General features: G+C 43.3%; 1 protein-coding gene across 12 annotated transcripts in view; it reads left to right on the top strand.

Annotated features, from left to right (window-relative positions):
- DMD (dystrophin) overlaps positions 1–13,954 on the top strand; it is a 3,641,189-nt gene that overhangs the window by 2,482,913 nt on the left and 1,144,322 nt on the right. For all 12 annotated transcript variants that reach the window (XR_010221499.1, XM_063953479.1, XM_063953476.1 and 9 more), the window contains one exon: positions 2,860–3,014. Coding sequence is in view for 11 of the 12 variants with exons in the window: in XM_063953479.1 (XP_063809549.1) it covers positions 2,860–3,014 (155 nt within the window). In the remaining variant the exon portion in view is untranslated. The remainder of the gene's footprint in view (positions 1–2,859; positions 3,015–13,954) is intronic.

Genomic DNA, 13,954 nt, shown 5'->3' with positions numbered 1-13,954 from the left:
AGCATTTATTGATAAATAGGTAATGAACAATGTATAACAAATACTGTATATTTACAGTATCAGCAGATAAAGATATAGAGGGATATCATTTACTAATGTTTAGATTTATATGATTCATGGGGGGGAAGGTGCTCCTTTCTGTACTAATCTGACTCCCAGATTGAAGTAAATGGATAATATCAGCTCCAGTCACAATAGCCCAAGATGGGACCTGGACTGTTCTAGACAACAGGTTGTTTTACTCTATACAAGGAAAACAAGCTATTTACAATCTTTACAGGCTATTAATGTGGGATAGAAGTCACATAAATTTTAACATACCTCTGGTACATCTATGCCATCATGTTAAATTTAAAATAAATGATTTTGATTGAAATCCATTAAATTACCTGGTGCAATTCATGTTATCTTTCTTAGGGGCCTACTCCTCATGACAGTAAATTGTCATCTGATGCAGTATTTTAGTTGTGAACTTGCATCTAGTTTAGTGCAAACATTGGAGGCATTCATCTTGCCTCCTTTACTAAAGTATACCTTTCTGAACAGCTGCTCATTTAATGGAGACAGGTTTTCCTAAGGAAGATACTTTTCCCCTGCTGTCCTGCCTTCTGAAAATGTCTGCATGCTCATGCTCAGCCTCTGATCAACAAGAAGATGGAAGTCACTAGTAAAGTGCTACAAGACGGACTGGCAGGAGTAGTGTTGGCGGAGCTCCCTACAAAGGTAAGTTTAAAGGAACACAAGCAGGGCCACAAGTGGAGATACAAGCAGCGGGCACAAACAGTGGGAACAAGTGGAGATAAACAGTGCGAACAAGCAGGTGGCATGAGTGAAGACAAGTAGGGGGCACAAGCAGGAGACACAACCAGAAGGCACAAGTGGAGAAAAGCAGCGGACACAAGGAGAAGGCACAAGCAGGGGATACAAACAGTGAGCTCAAGCAGTGGGCGCAAGTGGAGACAAGTAACGACCTCAAGCAGCAGGCACAAAGAGGAGGCACAAGCAGCAGTCACAAGCAGGGGGTACAAGCAGCGGGCACTAGTGGCTACAAGCGACGACCACAAGCAGGAGATACAAGCAGCGGGCACAAGCAGAAGTTGCAAGCCAAGGCACAAGCATGAGGGACAAGCAGGTAAACAGTCTTCCTAATGGAAGACTGTTAGACATAAAATATGTGCATATTATATTTAAATTATATAATTTAATACAGTTGTTTGATCAATAGATATGTAAATATAGAAAGTTTACAGTATTCTACAAAAAAAAGCATACCTGATTTCCAGTACACAGCAGGGTTTGTATGCACTTACAAGTACCACCTGGAAAATATAAATCACTCAGCAGTGAATGCAGTCAATGGAGCTTGGGGGAGGGACGGAGAAGGATCTCACAGCCGCACAGAAGAGGACTCAACAGGGAAGGATAAAAATGGCAGCTTGTGAAGATATTTGGGTGCTGTATGCAATCTCAGGATGGCATACAGTTTCACTGTCAAGTTCCAAAAAAAAGTATCAATGCGGTAATACACAATCTTATGCAAGATGGGAGCAGGTAGAGAGAGAGAGAGGTAGCGGAGTATAAGAATAATAAAAATAATGGTGTGACCTCTATGTAATAGTTTGAGAATGTCATTACAAGGTTCACACATTCTTTTATTGAAATCATATTACTTTGCAGCTCGATTTCTGATATCGGGGGTAATTCTGAGTTGATCGCAGCAGGAACTTTGTTAGCAGTTGGGCAAAACCATGTGCACTGCAGGGGAGGCAGATATAATATGTGCAGAGAGAGATAGATGCTCTGATTCTGGACTTTTCTTTTAATTTATGATTGCTGGCACCTGTTTTAAACAGGTTAATGGATAAGAAAGGTGTTTCACCACAGGTGAGGGCAATCATAACTTAAGAGGGAAGTCCAGGAGCAGAGCATTCTGTCCCTCCTGGAGAGGGTAATGCTGGGAGGTATGCATGATGTATAGTATAGTACATTGTATACTGTCCATCAATGACACACACACACACATGAAAACAAGAGGTAAATCTTAAGATATTCTTTGTGTCGACAAAACATTGTATTAATAAAAAAGATATAGCAGTTAGGCCCCGAAGGAATTGATAGTGCTTGCTGTCTCTGCTACCTCTATTGCTAAGCCACTGGTTTGTGAAACACACTGGGTTATTCACCTTTTTATTTTATTTTTTAATAACTTTTCTTATAATGTAATGTACTGTAGCACAATAAACAGCAGTGCTGCCTAAATGAGAGCTGTGCTGCAAAATTAGTTACAGAACTTCCCCTTACTTATAATGCAGTTGTATTTTTATTAAACTTTTAAATGACTTGGATGGTGTAATTGTAAGTCGTAAGCCATTCTAACACATGAGACTGAAGCCCAAGTGTCAGTATTTCTTTCTGTTATGTCACATAAAAGTTTAATGAATGCTTTAAGCACAACGCCAAAAGCAAAAGCTGTTTTATCTGTGTATTTAGGTTTGGTTTCCAGCAGATGGCAGTAATTACATAACAAATTTGATGCAAGCTTCAGTATAGCAGTAATAAATTGATAGTGCTGGTACTGTATGTATGGCTGTCATGCATTTTCAACAAAAGCTACAATCAAAATACTAATAGATGAATAATATATAAAATAAGCTATCTTTCTTTTTTTGCATTACAATTTACTTTACATTTCTAAACAGTTTAAATTAGTTTTCAAAATTTCTTTACAAGTTTTTTTTATAGTTCAAGTTTAGAGTTCATATCCATGTTTAAACAGCTCTGGTGAACTAGATTTTCTCAGTCCAATGTTTTCATCCTAATCATATCTAGTAACTGTATAATAATCCTTTCCTCCCACAGCAATTTTCCAAGGAGCTTCATCAGTGGCAGATAAATGTTGATGTAGCAAATGATTTGGCCTCAAAGCTTCTACGTGACTATTCTTCTGATGACACCAGAAAAGTGGAGCTGATGAAAGACAACATTAATATGGGTTGGACAAAAATAAATAAGAGGTATGATATATTTTCTGTCAAAGTGACAGATATAAATAATTTTTGTTGATCAACGGCAATTGCTCTGATTATACAGTTGGAAATCTGAAGAAGTCGCTAGTATAGTAACTACACTGGACACATCAACAGAGTAATACAGAAATAAGATATACAATTATCTGCAAAAGTAACGTGAGAAAAGTAATTTAAGTGCTGTTAAAATGTATTATATATTGCATATTTCATTGGTTGTAAGAAATATCACCTTCAAATCACTTCTGGTGTGTTTTCAATTAAACTAGATTGAATCTCTAGTAGAAGAATTAGTTTTAGTGCAAGAGATTATTTTCTGTAAAATTTAGGATAATATTCTGTTTTTTTTTGGGGGGGTACCAGGTCGACTTCCTATTTGTCAGATCTACTAAAGGGAAATTGATGTATACAGTAAATCACCATTTTTCAATTTTGCTATGTATTTCAGTGGTCTTGTCTATTACATGTAGATACCCAACTGAAATAAACAGGCAATTAAACTGAATGGCCCGTTGACATGAATGGAGTTGCACAGTATTCTTGGCTGTTTTTCTTCACATCAATAGATATTCCATTATGCTTTCTTGTAATCAATGCAGGCTAGGCTCACAGCAAGCCAATTTAAATGTGGCCCGTGTCAGAAATACAGAAAACCTTTATTAAAGTTGCCATATTTGGTTTCCCTCTAAATAGAAGATGATGTTCAGTATACTGTAATTCTACAATAACACGAAGAGGGAGATCTATTTTGATGAACTCCTACCTTTTTATGTTTCACCTAATGTACTAGAGACACTTCACCATGTGTATCTCTAGTCTTTAGAAAATAATTAGCCCTACACGTCACTCAGCTAAACTCAGACGGTAAGGATGTGAGCAATGCTTGTAATTGGCTGAGCCTTTGCCTTTCATTTTGTATTGGCAATGCATTACATTTATGCCTAATTGAAATGCTTTTCCAGTTTAAATGAATAGGATAAAACAAAGTGGGATTTTGATCAGATGGATGAAATAAAAATAAATCAATTCATTGCTAGGTTTTGAGAGTTCGGAGGATAAATTAACGATTTATTTCTGGCAATTTTGTACTATTTAAACTTGAACATTCAGTTAACAAAATAGATAATTTTTTGATCTTGTACTTTTGTTTGAAAATGTCATAGGCCGTAATAACAGTTTGTGTCATTTTGCATGCCTGTACCAGTAGCATATGCTCCATGGTTACATTAGGTATTCATACAATGGCATTTCCTTTTACATTTGAACACAATTAAAATCAAGTATGACCTCTAGCATCTGTCTCCTCTAAGGCAGCGGCCATTTTAGGAGGGACATTTAAAGTAGATTCACATGCTGACAGCTAGTGCGCATGGGAATCTGTTTAAACAGTGACCCCTGAGCCTGGAAACTCCAAGCCACTGTGAGGGTTGCGGCGGCTGTAGTTACGCCAGTGGTGTAAGTGTAACATTCAAGAAAATGCATGGGCCTGTTTTCTGATGTGCAGAACCACACAATGTAGAAAGTTCAAGTCAGCAGCAGATTTACTTTACTATTTTTTCATTCCTTAGTAGGTTCTCTGATTACAGTACAGGGGATACGGTCGTTAGGTTGACAGTCATTAGGGCGAACACTGTTGGTCGACATGCAGTAGGTCGACAGGGTTGCTAGGTCAACATGGTCTATACGTCGACATGTGATAGGTTGACAGAAAAAAGGTTGACATAAGCTTTTCACAATTTTTTTACTTTTTCATACTTTACGATCCACGTGGACTACAATTAAGAAAGGTAACCTGTGCCGAGCGCAGCGGTAGTGGTTGAAGGCAATTTGACTGAAGCATGGCGAGTGAAGCGAGCCATGCGAGGGGACACGGTGCACTAATTGGGGTTCCAGGTCACTCTACGAATAAAACGACAACAAAAAAATGGAAAAAAACTCATGTCGACCTTTTTCCTGTCGACCTATCACATGTCGACCTACTGCATGTCGACCAATAGTGGTAAACCTAATGACTATCGACCTAAGTGTGGTCGACTCAACAACCCATACCCCAGTACCAGTGCCAGATTAAGGTTCAAATGGGCCTGGAGCTGAAATTTCAAAAGGGCCTATTATGCGCTGCTGCTGGGGGTGTGACTAATGATGTGGGGGCATGGCCAGTGGTGTGGGGGAGTGGTCTGCGTAAATGGGCATGATGTGAACAAAATTAAGAAAAAGGTGCCTACCTATAAAGGTGAGAAGCCTGCCAGTGAAAAGGCATCCTCCCTGCGGTATCTGCTCCAGGAGACTTCCGGGACCGATTCCTAAGTTCCCGGCCGATGACGTCCCTCCCCCCAGTGCGAGTGTTGTCATGACCAGGTGCTTTTTTCAAGGCTCTATGCTGTTTGTTCTATAGCATAGAGCCTTGAAAAAAGCGCCCTGCGCGACGCTGAAGCGTTGGCAAGCTATGCCCTAATTGCATTTTTGTCACACTAAAGCACTATTTTTTCACCAAGTCCACTGAGTGCCGCCTGGTTCTTATACATTGTGAGGAGGGAAGCAACAGCCCCACTCCAGAGCAGACATCTTTTGTCTGCTTTGAGAAAGATGCTTGATTGGCACCGAAACGTAAGCCACATGACTCAGATGTAATGTAATACTTTTTCACTAAAGATTTTCTACATCTACTTGGAGTGCTGCAGTTTATTCGACACATTACACATTAACTGTTCACTGATGGCACCCTGCGTATAAGGATTCCAGCAAAGAGTGCTAGTTCATTCACATGGACTATATATATATCTGCCCCGGTGCCCTCAGTATGAATGGTATACACAAACACTGTTCCCCCATTGCTAGGGGAAACAAACAGCGGCACGCCAGAGGCTTAATGAAAAAAGTCAAAACTGTATTTAAATAATTTGAAAAAATTAACCACCGACGTTTCAGGGCTCACACGCCCCTTCTTCGAGGTGACATACAAGACTATATTGAGAAGCTTACCTTAAGTAGGCTGCAATTCCCGCCACCAGTGCATGGTGAGTAGAGCACCGCATCTCCATCCGCTGGCTATAACGTGATCACCTCCACGCCATCCATTGCCTAGCGACGGGGTACAGCCGGTGGTGCATTTTTTGCAAATTATTTAAATACAGTTTTTACTTTTTTCATCAAACCTCTGGTGTGCCGCTGTTTGTTTCCCCTAGCAACGGGGGAACAGTGTTTGTGTGTGTGTGTGTATGTATGTATATGTATATATATATATATATATATATATAATATATATAAACACACACACACACCACTACATACAGTACACTCACAAGTGCTCAACAAACACGTATAAAGTACACCCACCCACCACCCCCACATATACAAACACACGGTACACACTATACACACACAGTACACACCCACAAGGTACACACACACACACACACACACACACACACACACACACACACACACAAACACATATATATATATATATATACACAGTACACACACATATAGTATACACACATTCAGCGCACATACTGTATACATACACAGTATACACACATACTGTACAGTATACACACACACACACACAGTATACACACACAGTATATACACCACACATACAGTATACACATATGCAGTAGACACACACACCACACCACACATACAGTATACACACACTATTGATTCCACTAAACAAGGAGCCATGAAACTTACCAGGCTTCCTGCATCAGCAGCTCCCAGTACAGCCTGGGGCGGAGCTTGGGCCTGTGAGTGACAGGCTCAGGGCCCTGAGTGAAGGAGAGACTGGAGGGGAGGGGCGGCTACCACACTGCCTGCACAGATCTTAGGTGAGTGCTGGAGCTGGAGGAGGAGATGTACGGGAGAGAGGATGGCCGCTGGCAGTCTGTGAAAGGAAAGAGATTTTTCCTGTCACTGCTGTCACTCCTGTGGGCCTATTTTCAATGGGGGGCCTGGAGCTGCAGCTCTATCCGCCCCATTGTTAATCCGGCCATGCCCAGTACAGTATATACTATTTAAGGGTTGGGCAATTTGAATCGGGTGGTATTCATGTGACCGGCGGTCAGGAGACCGACTGTCACATGACCTCCCCCAGCATCCCGCCCCATCACTATCCCGAATTTCGGCATGCCAACCAACAGGAACTATTTCCACTCGTGGGTTTCCACGACACCCATAGGGTAGGAATAGAACCCGTGGCGACCACAGGTCGCCACCGAGCCTGCAGCGTGGTGAGCGTAGAGAGCCCGCAAGGGGCTTGCTGCACTCGCCCCACCTCGCCAGGATCCCGGTGTCGGTATGCTGCCGGGATCCCAGCGTCGGTATGCTGACCGCTGGTTTCCTGACCGTCGGTCAGCCATATCACACCCATTTGAATCATATATGGAGCATCTAATACATGATTTTGAATATATGAGCATGTTTGAAAATTGTCCCTTTTCACTGAGGTGTAAATGGTCAACATAGATATTACAAGCATGTCATATATGTTTGTAAGGGCCATTAACCACTTGTGTTTAAGCACTATACCTAACTAATGTTTTGTTAACATAAGTGCAGGACAGACCATGTAACCACATGGACGAATCTATTCTATTCTGTGTGTCCGTAACTTTTGATTTTGCATGAAGAGAACACAATTTATAAAATGTGCAATTATTTCTTCATTATGTGGCTGATGCAGACTGAGTACTACTCCCATTATGTAGTGTAGAATGCATGATTTCGGTCTGTGCAAGCCTGGAAAAGTTGTTGCGAACATGCATTTACCTGACTCTACTACTGTAATTACACCTGTTCCTTGTGGCTGGGTGGGATATAGGGGGTGTTCTCATGTACAGTGAGTACAGTAAGGTTGTGTTAGTAAAGTTGCAAGTACCGGGACAATAATGCATACAGCACTGTATGTGCCTGATAAAGCTATGCTATCTATGGATGGTAAGGGGCAGGTGCAAATAGCACCATTCATTTGAACTTGAGCAAAAAATCCACAAAATATATTTGTATTGATCTTGTACTTTTGATTATGGTAATGATCCCCAGCACTAGCAAGTTTCTGGTCATGACTATTTACAAATGCTTTGCCAACACTAATAGTTGCTTACTGTATATCGGTTCATTTTTTTGTATATATATAAAAAAAAGTAAAATAAAGTATGTGAATGAATATTGATTAACTGTGTGTCACGTATACCTGGCGCAATCCAGGATCATGCCTTACAGGTGCCCTCTACCATACATCCTAAGATAATTGTGCCTTTTTTAAGAACACACATTGCACATAGAGATGAGCGGGTTCGGTTTCTTTGAATCCGAACCCGCACGAACTTCACTTTTTTTTTCACGGGTCCGAGCGACTCGGATCTTCCCGCCTTGCTCGGTTAACCCGAGCGCGCCCGAACGTCATCATGACGCTGTCGGATTCTCGCGAGACTCGGATTCTATATAAGGAGCCGCGCGTCGCCGCCATTTTCACACGTGCATTGAGATTGATAGGGAGAGGACGTGGCTGGCGTCCTCTCCATTAGAATAGATTAGAAGAGAGAGAGAGAGAGAGAGATTGTGCAGACAGAGTTTACCACAGTGACCAGTGCAGTTGTTGTTAAGTTAACTTTTATTTAATATATCCGTTCTCTGCTATATCCGTTCTCTGCCTGAAAAAAACGATACACAGCAGTCACACAGTGTGACTCAGTCTGTGTGCACTCAGCTCAGCCCAGTGTGCTGCACATCAATGTATAAAAGCTTATAATAATTGTGGGGGAGACTGGGGAGCACTGCAGGTTGTTATAGCAGGAGCCAGGAGTACATAATATTATATTAATTTAAAATTAAACAGTGCACACTTTTGCTGCAGGAGTGCCACTGCCAGTGTGACTAGTGGTGACCAGTGCCTGACCACCAGTATAGTAGTATATTGTTGTATACTATCTCTTTATCAACCAGTCTATATTAGCAGCAGACACAGTACAGTGCGGTAGTTCACGGCTGTGGCTACCTCTGTGTCGGCAGTCGGCACTCGGCAGGCAGTCCGTCCATCCATAATTGTATAATTATATACCACCTAACCGTGGTATTTTTTTTTCTTTCTTTATACCGTCGTCATAGTCATACTAGTTGTTACGAGTATACTACTATCTCTTTATCAACCAGTGTACAGTGCGGTAGTTCACGGCTGTGGCTACCTCTGTGTCGGCAGTCGGCAGGCAGTCCGTCCATCCATAATTGTATTATTATAATATATACCACCTAACCGTGGTTTTTTTTTCATTCTTTATACCGTCATAGTGTCATACTAGTTGTTACGAGTATACTACTATCTCTTTATCAACCAGTGTACAGTGCGGTAGTTCACGGCTGTGGCTACCTCTGTGTCGGCAGTCGGCAGGCAGTCCGTCCATCCATAATTGTATTATAATATATACCACCTAACCGTGTTTTTTTTTTCATTCTTTATACCGTCATAGTGTCATACTAGTTGTTACGAGTATACTACTATCTCTTTATCAACCAGTGTACAGTGCGGTAGTTCACGGCTGTGGCTACCTCTGTGTCGGCAGTCGGCAGGCAGTCCGTCCATCCATAATTGTATTATAATATATACCACCTAACCGTGGTTTTTTTTTCATTCTTTATACCGTCATAGTGTCATACTAGTTGTTACGAGTATACTACTATCTCTTTATCAACCAGTGTACAGTGCGGTAGTTCACGGCTGTGGCTACCTCTGTGTCGGCAGTCGGCAGGCAGTCCGTCCATCCATAATTGTATTACAATATATACCACCTAACCGTGGTTTTTTTTTCATTCTTTATACCGTCATAGTCAGTCATACTAGTTGTTACGAGTATACTACTATCTCTTTATCAACCAGTGTACAGTGCGGTAGTTCACGGCTGTGGCTACCTCTGTGTCGGAACTCGGCAGGCAGTCCGTCCATCCATAATTGTATTATTATAATATATACCACCTAACCGTGGTTTTTTTTTCATTCTTTATACCGTCATAGTGTCATACTAGTTGTTACGAGTATACTACTATCTCTTTATCAACCAGTGTACAGTGCGGTAGTTCACGGCTGTGGCTACCTCTGTGTCGGCAGTCGGCAGGCAGTCCGTCCATCCATAATTGTATTATAATATATACCACCTAACCGTGGTTTTTTTTTCATTCTTTATACCGTCATAGTCAGTCATACTAGTTGTTACGAGTATACTACTATCTCTTTATCAACCAATGTACAGTGCGGTAGTTCACGGCTGTGGCTACCTCTGTGTCGGAACTCGGCAGGCAGTCCGTCCATCCATAATTGTATTACAATATATACCACCTAACCGTGGTTTTTTTTTCATTCTTTATACCGTCATAGTCAGTCATACTAGTTGTTACGAGTATACTACTATCTCTTTATCAACCAGTGTACAGTGCGGTAGTTCACGGCTGTGGCTACCTCTGTGTCGGCACTCGGCAGGCAGTCCGTCCATCCATAATTGTATTACAATATATACCACCTAACCGTGGTTTTTTTATACCACCTAACCGTGGCAGTCCGTCCATAATTGTATACTAGTATCCAATCCATCCATCTCCATTGTTTACCTGAGGTGCCTTTTAGTTCTGCCTATAAAATATGGAGAACAAAAAAGTTGAGGTTCCAAAATTAGGGAAAGATCAAGATCCACTTCCACCTCGTGCTGAAGCTGCTGCCACTAGTCATGGCCGAGACGATGAAATGCCAGCAACGTCGTCTGCCAAGGCCGATGCCCAATGTCATAGTACAGAGCATGTCAAATCCAAAACACCAAATATCAGAAAAAAAAGGACTCCAAAACCTAAAATAAAATTGTCGGAGGAGAAGCGTAAACTTGCCAATATGCCATTTACCACACGGAGTGGCAAGGAACGGCTGAGGCCCTGGCCTATGTTCATGGCTAGTGGTTCAGCTTCACATGAGGATGGAAGCACTCAGCCTCTCGCTAGAAAACTGAAAAGACTCAAGCTGGCAAAAGCACCGCAAAGAACTGTGCGTTCTTTGAAATCCCAAATCCACAAGGAGAGTCCAATTGTGTCGGTTGCGATGCCTGACCTTCCCAACACTGGACGTGAAGAGCATGCGCCTTCCACTATTTGCATGCCCCCTGCAAGTGCTGGAAGGAGCACCCGCAGTCCAGTTCCTGATAGTCAGATTGAAGATGTCAGTGTTGAAGTACACCAGGATGAGGAGGATATGGGTGTTGCTGGCGCTGGGGAGGAAATTGACCAGAAGGATTCTGATGGTGAGGTGGTTTGTTTAAGTCAGGCACCCGGGGAGACACCTGTTGTCCGTGGGAGGAATATGGCCGTTGACATGCCAGGTGAAAATACCAAAAAAATCAGCTCTTCGGTGTGGAGGTATTTCACCAGAAATGCGGACAACAGGTGTCAAGCCGTGTGTTCCCTTTGTCAAGCTGTAATAAGTAGGGGTAAGGACGTTAACCACCTCGGAACATCCTCCCTTATACGTCACCTGCAGCGCATTCATAATAAGTCAGTGACAAGTTCAAAAACTTTGGGTGACAGCGGAAGCAGTCCACTGACCAGTAAATCCCTTCCTCTTGTAACCAAGCTCACGCAAACCACCCCACCAACTCCCTCAGTGTCAATTTCCTCCTTCCCCAGGAATGCCAATAGTCCTGCAGGCCATGTCACTGGCAAGTCTGACGAGTCCTCTCCTGCCTGGGATTCCTCCGATGCATCCTTGCGTGTAACGCCTACTGCTGCTGGCGCTGCTGTTGTTGCCGCTGGGAGTCGATGGTCATCCCAGAGGGGAAGTCGTAAGCCCACTTGTACTACTTCCAGTAAGCAATTGACTGTTCAACAGTCCTTTGCGAGGAAGATGAAATATCACAGCAGTCATCCTACTGCAAAGCGGATAACTGGGTCCTTGACAACTATGTTGGTGTTAGACGTGCGTCCGGTATCCGCCGTTAGTTCACAGGGAACTAGACAATTTATTGAGGCAGTGTGCCCCCGTTACCAAATACCATCTAGGTTCCACTTCTCTAGGCAGGCGATACCGAGAATGTACACGGACGTCAGAAAAAGACTCACCAGTGTCCTAAAAAATGCAGTTGTACCCAATGTCCACTTAACCACGGACATGTGGACAAGTGGAGCAGGGCAGGGTCAGGACTATATGACTGTGACAGCCCACTGGGTAGATGTATGGACTCCCGCCGCAAGAACAGCAGCGGCGGCACCAGTAGCAGCATCTCGCAAACGCCAACTCTTTCCTAGGCAGGCTACGCTTTGTATCACCGCTTTCCAGAATACGCACACAGCTGAAAACCTCTTACGGCAACTGAGGAAGATCATCGCGGAATGGCTTACCCCAATTGGACTCTCCTGTGGATTTGTGGCATCGGACAACGCCAGCAATATTGTGTGTGCATTAAATATGGGCAAATTCCAGCACGTCCCATGTTTTGCACATACCTTGAATTTGGTGGTGCAGAATTTTTTAAAAAACGACAGGGGCGTGCAAGAGATGCTGTCGGTGGCCAGAAAAATTGCGGGACACTTTCGGCGTACAGGCACCACGTACAGAAGACTGGAGCACCACCAAAAACTACTGAACCTGCCCTGCCATCATCTGAAGCAAGAAGTGGTAACGAGGTGGAATTCAACCCTCTATATGCTTCAGAGGTTGGAGGAGCAGCAAAAGGCCATTCAAGCCTATACAATTGAGCACGATATAGGAGATGGAATGCACCTGTCTCAAGTGCAGTGGAGAATGATTTCAACGTTGTGCAAGGTTCTGATGCCCTTTGAACTTGCCACACGTGAAGTCAGTTCAGACACTGCCAGCCTGAGTCAGGTCATTCCCCTCATCAGGCTTTTGCAGAAGAAGCTGGAGGCATTGAAGAAGGAGCTAACACGGAGCGATTCCGCTAGGCATGTGGGACTTGTGGATGCAGCCCTTAATTCGCTTAACAAGGATTCACGGGTGGTCAATCTGTTGAAATCAGAGCACTACATTTTGGCCACCGTGCTCGATCCTAGATTTAAAGCCTACCTTGGATCTCTCTTTCCGGCAGACACAGGTCTGCTGGGGTTGAAAGACCTGCTGGTGACAAAATTGTCAAGTCAAGCGGAACGCGACCTGTCAACATCTCCTCCTTCACATTCTCCCGCAACTGGGGGTGCGAGGAAAAGGCTCAGAATTCCGAGCCCACCCGCTGGCGGTGATGCAGGACAGTCTGGAGCGACTGCTGATGCTGACATCTGGTCCGGACTGAAGGACCTGACAACGATTACGGACATGTCGTCTACTGTCACTGCATATGATTCTCTCAACATTGATAGAATGGTGGAGGATTATATGAGTGACCGCATCCAAGTAGGCACGTCACACAGTCCGTACTTATACTGGCAGGAAAAAGAGGCAATTTGGAGGCCCTTGCACAAACTGGCTTTATTCTACCTAAGTTGCCCTCCCACAAGTGTGTACTCCGAAAGAGTGTTTAGTGCCGCCGCTCACCTTGTCAGCAATCGGCGTACGAGGTTACATCCAGAAAATGTGGAGAAGATGATGTTCATTAAAATGAATTATAATCAATTCCTCCGCGGAGACATTGACCAGCAGCAATTGCCTCCACAAAGTACACAGGGAGCTGAGATGGTGGATTCCAGTGGGGACGAATTGATAATCTGTGAGGAGGGGGATGTACACGGTGATATATCGGAGGGTGAAGATGAGGTGGACATCTTGCCTCTGTAGAGCCAGTTTGTGCAAGGAGAGATTAATTGCTTCTTTTTTGGGGGGGGTCCAAACCAACCCGTCATATCAGTCACAGTCGTGTGGCAGACCCTGTCACTGAAATGATGGGTTGGTTAAAGTGTGCATGTCCTGTTTTGTTTATACAACATAAGGGTGGGTGGGAGGGCCC

This window comes from Pseudophryne corroboree, chromosome 2 (assembly GCF_028390025.1).
Source record: "Pseudophryne corroboree isolate aPseCor3 chromosome 2, aPseCor3.hap2, whole genome shotgun sequence".
Classification (NCBI taxonomy): Eukaryota; Metazoa; Chordata; class Amphibia; order Anura; family Myobatrachidae; genus Pseudophryne; species Pseudophryne corroboree.
The sequence above is the reverse complement of the archived record's forward strand: the minus strand, read 5'-3'. Positions and strand labels throughout refer to the sequence as shown.